Source organism: Nerophis lumbriciformis, linkage group LG32 (genome assembly GCF_033978685.3).
Source record: "Nerophis lumbriciformis linkage group LG32, RoL_Nlum_v2.1, whole genome shotgun sequence".
Lineage (NCBI taxonomy): Eukaryota > Metazoa > Chordata > Actinopteri > Syngnathiformes > Syngnathidae > Nerophis > Nerophis lumbriciformis.
In genome coordinates this window covers 1,331,646-1,339,145 of record NC_084579.2, presented here as the reverse complement: position 1 = coordinate 1,339,145, position 7,500 = coordinate 1,331,646, and the positions used below count along the sequence as shown (strand labels likewise).

The following is a 7,500-nucleotide window of genomic DNA, read 5'->3' as shown; positions in this document are numbered from 1 at the left end:
TAGCATGCTAGCCTCACACATTTAAATGTTACACGTAGCACTAGCATGCTAACCTCACACATTTAAATGTTACACGTAACATTAGCATGCTAGCCTCACACATTTAAATGTTACACGTAGCATTAGCATGCTAGCCTCACACATTTAAATGTTACATGTAGCATTAGCATGCTAACCTCACACATTTTAATGTTACACGTAGCATTAGCATGCTAGCCTCACACATTTAAATGTTACACGTAGCATTAGCATGCTAACCTCACACATTTTAATGTTACACGTAGCATTAGCATGCTAGCCTCACACATTTAAATGTTACACGTAGCATTAGCATGCTAACCTCACACATTTTAATGTTACACGTAGCATTAGCATGCTAACCTCACACATGTAAATGTTACACAGGTGTGCACTGTCCTCATCTTCTTCCCGCTGGCCTCGCCATCAGATGTGTCATGTGACACCCTGCTCCTCATGGCCGCCAACGCCACCTTATGTAAGTCTCTGCTAACTATTGACATCATCCTTTAAGACAGTGGTCCCCAACCACCGTGCCGCCGCCCGGTACCGGTCCGTGGTTCAATTGGTACCGGGCCGCACAAGAAATAAACTTAAAAAAAAAATATATATATATATATATGTATATATATATATATATATATATATATAAATTTTTTATTAAATCAACATAAAAAACACAAGATACTTACAATTAGTGCACCAAGCCAAAAAACCTCCCTCCCCCTTTTACACTCATTCACACAAAAGAGTTGTTTCTTAATGTTATTAATATTGTGGTAGGTTCCTACATTATATATCAATATATATCAATACAGTCTGCAGGGATACAGTCCGTAAGCACACATGATTGTTTCTTTATGACAAAATAATAATCTTTTTTTTTTTTTGATGATGATGATGATGATGATGGGTGATGATGATGATGATGATGAAGATGATGGGTGATGATGATGGTGATGAAGATGATGATGGTGATGAAGATGATGATGGGTGATGATGACGAAGATGATGATGATGATGATGGGTGATGATGATGATGATGATGGTGATGATGATGAAGATGATGGGTGATGATGATGATGATGATGAAGATGATGGGTGATGATGATGAAGATGATGGGTGATGATGATGATGATGGTGATGATGATGATGGGTGATGATGATGAAGATGATGGTGATGAAGATGATGATGATGGTGATGATGATAATGGTGATGATGGTGATGAAGATGGTGATGATGATGATGATGATGATGATGATGATGGGTGATGATGATGATGATGATGAAGATGATGGGTGATGATGATGGTGATGAAGATGATGATGGTGATGATGATGGTGATGAAGATGATGATGACGAAGATGATGATGATGATGATGATGGGTGATGATGATGATGATGATGGTGATGATGATGAAGATGATGGGTGATGATGATGATGATGATGAAGATGATGGGTGATGATGATGAAGATGATGGGTGATGATGATGATGATGATGATGGTGATGATGATGATGGGTGATGATGATGAAGATGATGGTGATGAAGATGATGATGATGGTGATGATGATGATGATGATGATAATGATGGGTGATGATGATGAAGATGATGGTGATGAAGATGATGATGATGGGTGATGATGATGAAGATGATGGGTGATGATGATGATGGGTGATGATGATGAAGATGATGATGGTGATGAAGATGATGATTATGGGTGATGATGATGAAGATGATGGGTGATGATGATGGTGATGAAGATGATGATGATGATGGTGATGATGATGGTGATGAAGATGATGATGGGTGATGATGATGAAGATGAAGGTGATGAAGATGATGATGATGGTGATGATGATGATGATGATGATGGGTGATGATGATGATGAAGATGATGATGATGATGGTGATGAAGATGATGATGATGGGTGATGATGATGAAGATGATGGGTGATGATGATGATGGGTGATGATGATGAAGATGATGATGATGATGATGGTGATGAAGATGATGATTATGGGTGATGATGATGAAGATGATGGGTGATGATGATGGTAATGAAGAAGATGATGATGATGGTGATGAAGATGGTGATGATGATGGGTGATGATGATGAAGATGATGGTGATGAAGATAATGATGATGGGTGATGATGACGAAGATGATGGGTGATGATGATGATGATGATGATGATGGTGATGAAGATGGTGATGATGATGGGTGATGATGATGAAGATGATGGTGATGAAGATGATGATGGGTGATGATGATGAAGATGATGGGTGATGATGATGGTGATGAAGATGATGATGATGGTGATGAAGATGGTGATGATGATGGGTGATGATGATGATGATGATGATGGTGATGATGATGAGTGATGATGATGAAGATGATGGTGATGATGATGATGGTGATGAAGATGATGATGATGATGGGTGATGATGATGAAGATGATGGGTGATGATGATGGTGATGAAGATGATGATGATGATGATGATGATGAAGATGGTGATGATGATGGGTGATGATGATGATGATGATGATGATGGTGATGATGATGGGTGATGATGATGAAGATGATGGTGATGATGATGATGGTGATGAAGATGATGATGATGGGTGATGATGATGAAGATGATGGGTGATGGTGATGAAGATGATGATGATGATGGTGATGAAGATGATGATGATGATGGTGATGAAGATGATGATGATGATGGGTGATAATGATGAAGATGATGGGTGATGATGATGGTGATGAAGATGGTGATGATGATGGGTGATGGTGATGATGGTGATGAAGATGATGATGATGGTGATGAAGATGATGATGATGATTACAGTTCAGACGTGGTCTACATGGAATGAGAGTCTACACAACGACAACAACAACAACAGGAGCAGTCATGTGATTGGTGAGTGATGACATCACAGACAGAGGACACGCCCACATGTCTAACCTCTGACCTCTCAGGACTGTACTGTGACACGTCTGTGGATGGTATTGGTACCTGCTGGCCCCGCAGTGATGCTGGGCACATGGTGGCACGACCTTGTCCTCACACCTTCTACGGGGTCAGATACAACACCACCAGTGAGAGACACACACACACACACACACACACACACACACACACACACACACACACACACACACACACACAGTGGTGTCAGGAGAAAAGATGATAAACAAGATGAGATTGCCACCCTGGGGTCCTTCCATGTTTGTTTGCAGAAATTAGCATAAAGCTCACATTAGCCAAAACACAAGTAGGACACAAGCATGCTAATGATGTCACATGTTCATGTTCATGTTCTTGTGCTAACATGCTAACTATGCTAATGATGTCACATGTTCATGTTCTTGTGCTAACATGCTAACATGCTAACATCATATTCATCACATGACTGCTCTTCTTGAAATGTCAGCTCACTGTTAGCATCAAACACTGTTAGCATCAAACACTGTTAGCATCAAAGAAATGATCATGACCTTGACTTGGCGTGGCTTACAGCAGGTCAAAGGTGAGGAAATGAGTTGACCTTCAATAAATGAGGTGGTTGGCCAGAGCCACAGCGTCTCAGAGGGAACTTAGTGTCCTTCACAAGCCTCCCTCATCACAAACATCAATCAAACATTTGAAAAGGATGGACATATGTGCTAACACAGAGGAACTACTTTTAGCAGTGCTGTGATCACTGTGATCTATGTTGGCATATTGAGCTGCTGCATGGCCTCTGAGTCAGTGAAAGTGAATTGTAGATGATAAATCATGTCTCTCACCTGGATAGTAGAAGGTTGTGGACATAATCCAACAAGTTGGTCAACTTGGAAATGACCAGAGAGACACGAAAAGACGTTTCATTCTACACCATTTTTGTCTTTGTGAGGATTATAATGAATTGTTGATGTAAAAGGGAAGACATAAACATGCCATCAGGCTTTATCCCAGTGAGAGCAAACATTGTACAGTAAGTGATTGTTTTATTATGTTTGTATGTGAAGTGAAGTGAAGTGAATTACATTTATATAGCGCTTTTTCTCAAGTGACTCAAAGCGCTTTACACAGTGAAACCCAATATCTAAGTTACATTTTTGAAGCAGTGTGGGTGACACTGGGAGCAGGTGGGTCAAGTGTCTTGCCCAAGGACACAACAGCAGTGACTAGGATGGTGGAAGCGGGGATCGAACCTGCAACCCTCAAGTTGCTGGCACGGCCGCTCTACCAACCGAGCTATACCGCCCCATGTATGTCTGCTTGACCACTTGACCACTAAATTGCTGCAGTTCAGCTAAATGTGTTGACATGGACTTGTTTCTTCAGCATTGTCCACAAGTCAGGACTTTGGAAAGGCCATTCTGAAACCTTCATTCTAGCCTGATTTAGCCATTCCTTTACCACTTTTGAGGTGTGTTTGGGGTCATTGTCCTGTTGGAACACCCAACTGTGCCCAAGACCCAACCTCCGGGCTATATATATATATATATATATATATATATATATATGTATGTGTGGGGGAAAAAAATCACAAGACTATTTCATCTCTACAGGCCTGTTTCATGAGGGGGGGTACCCTCAATCGTCAGGAGATTTTAATGGGAGCATTCGCATACCATGGTTTATATAGGGCACAGAGTGGGTGGGTACAGGCTGGCCTAGGGGCGTGGTGATTGGTTCATGTGTTACCTAGGAGGTGTTTCCGTCTATGGCGGCATGTTGTTACAATTTCGCTGCGCTTGTTGAGGGATGACAGGTCTGGACGGTAAATAATAAACAGTTTCTCTTTCAAGCATAGGTTGCATCTTTTATTACCACTATTGTAAGGTGTGCTGGATGCAAGAATTTGCCATGTTATTGAATATTCAACATTATTGTCTTTGAGGTCCCAAATGTGTTTGCTGAGTTCTGTGGTATTTCGCAGGTTTTTGTTCCTGAAAGAAGCCTTGTGATTGTTCCATCTGGTTTTGAATTCTCCCTCGGTTAATCCTACATATGTGTCGGATGTGTTAATGTCCTTGCGTATTACCTTAGATTGGTAGACAACTGATGTTTGTAAGCACCCCCCGTTGAGAGGGCAATCAGGTTTCTTTCGGCAGTTACAGCCTTTGTTGGTTTTGGAGTCGCTCTGTCTATATATATATATATATATATATTTATATATATATATATATATTTATATATATATATATATATATATATATATATATACATATATATATATATATATATATATATATATATATATATATATATATATATATATATATATATATATATATATATATATATCCCGATTGTAGCTGAGATAGGCTCCAGCACCACCTGCGAGTCGCGACCCCAAAAGGGAATATATATATATATATATATATATATATATATATATATATATATATATATATATATATATATATGGAGGAGAAGGAACATGGTACTTACTGTGAAGCATTGGGAACAGATAGGTGTTAACCACAAGCTATCATACAAATGCTAACAAGAAGCTAGCATATAAATGCTAACAAGAAGCTAGCATATAAATGCTAACAAGAAGCTAGCATATAAATGCTAACAAGAAGCTAGCATATAAATGCTAAGCAGAGGCTGGTACAGCTCGGTTGGTAGAGTGGCTGTGCCAGCAACTTGAGGGTTCCAGGTTCCATCCCCGCCTCCGCCATCCTAGTCACTGCCGTTGTGTCCTTGGGCAAGACACTTTAGCCACCTGCTCCCAGTGTCACCCACACTGCTTTAAATGGAACTCACATATTGGCTTTCACTATGTAAAGCGCTTTGAGTCACTAGAGAAAAAGCGCTATATAAATATAATTCCCTTCACTTCAGAAGCTAGCATATGAAGGGTGGATGACAGAGGAGCTTATCGTCATGACAATGCAGACATCATGTGACGTGGGGTGTCCAGGGGGCGTGTCCAGGGGGCGTGTCCTGACTGACCAGATGTGACTTGGTGACAGCAGACCCCCCCCCCCCCCCCCCCCTCACTTGATGCTGTCTTCATGTGGACCAACTGCTCCCCCTCCCCCACTGCAGCATCTTGTGTGGTGTGCACGTGCACGTGCACCATCCAGTGCACGTGCACACTTGTTCTTGTATGCAAATAAGCCCCCAGCCCCCACACCCCCCCACACCCCCCAGCCCCTGGTGAAGAAAGAGTGCCAGAAGAAACATTTTACTTTCTCACTTCTTCATCCCAACATTGTCTTCTTTCATCCTGCATCAATGTCAATATGATGAAAAAAAGATGTATACTAATATACATATAAATATAAAGATGTATAATAATATAAATATGTATATAATATAACTATAAAGATGTATAATAGTATACATATGTATAATAATGTAAATATAAAGATGTATAATAATATAAATATGTATAATAATATAAAGATGTATAATAATAAATATGTATAATAATATAAATATGTATAATAATATATAGATGTATAATATAAATATGTATAATAATATAAAGATGTATAATAACAAATATGTATAATAATATAAATATGTAAAATATAAAAATGTATAATAATATAAAGATGTATAATAATAAATATGTATAATAATATAAAGATGTATAATAATATAAATATAAAGATGTATAATAATATAAATATGTATATAATATAACTATAAAGATGTATAATAGTATAAATATGTATAATAATGTAAATATAAAGATGTATAATAATATAAATATAAATATGTATAATAATATAAAGATTTATAATAATCAATATGTATAATAATATAAATATGTATGATAATATATAGATGTATAATATAAATATGTATAATATAAATATGTATAATAATATAAAGATGTATAATAACAAATATGTATAATAATATAAATATGTTTAATAATATAAATATGTATAATATAAAAATGTATAATAATATAAAGATGTATAATAATAAATATGTATAATAATATAAATATGTATAATAATATAGAGATGTATATTAATGTAAATATGTATAATATTATAAAGATGTATATTAATGTAAATATGTATAATAATATAAATATGTATAATAACATAAGATGTATAATATAAATATGTACAATAATATAAATATGTATAATAATATAAATATGTATATTAATGTAAATATGTATAATAATATAAATATGTATAGTAATATAAATATGTATAATAATATAAATATGTATATTAATGTAAATATATATAGTATTATAAAGATGTATATTAATGTAAATATGTATAATAATATAAATATGTATAGTATAAATATATATAGTAATATAAAGATGTGTAACACAAAAATGGTTCTGCTGAGCTCAGCATTTATTTTGATGACTGCTGCATCCAGGAAGAGATGACCTTTGACCTGCATGCAAATAAACACCTAGCACGTTAGCACGTTAGCAGGTTAGCACGTTAGCAGGTGTGAGGACATTTCCAGTCCAAATGTTAGCTTTGGGCTGT

General features: G+C 36.6%; 1 protein-coding gene across 1 annotated transcript in view; it reads left to right on the top strand.

The window, feature by feature from the left end:
* LOC133574646 (corticotropin-releasing factor receptor 1-like) overlaps positions 1-7,500 on the top strand; it is a 31,583-nt gene that overhangs the window by 3,825 nt on the left and 20,258 nt on the right. Inside the window, exons 3-5 of the mRNA XM_061926847.2 lie at positions 406-496; positions 2,873-2,944; positions 3,004-3,123. Coding sequence (XP_061782831.1) covers positions 406-496; positions 2,873-2,944; positions 3,004-3,123 — 283 coding nt within the window. The remainder of the gene's footprint in view (positions 1-405; positions 497-2,872; positions 2,945-3,003; positions 3,124-7,500) is intronic.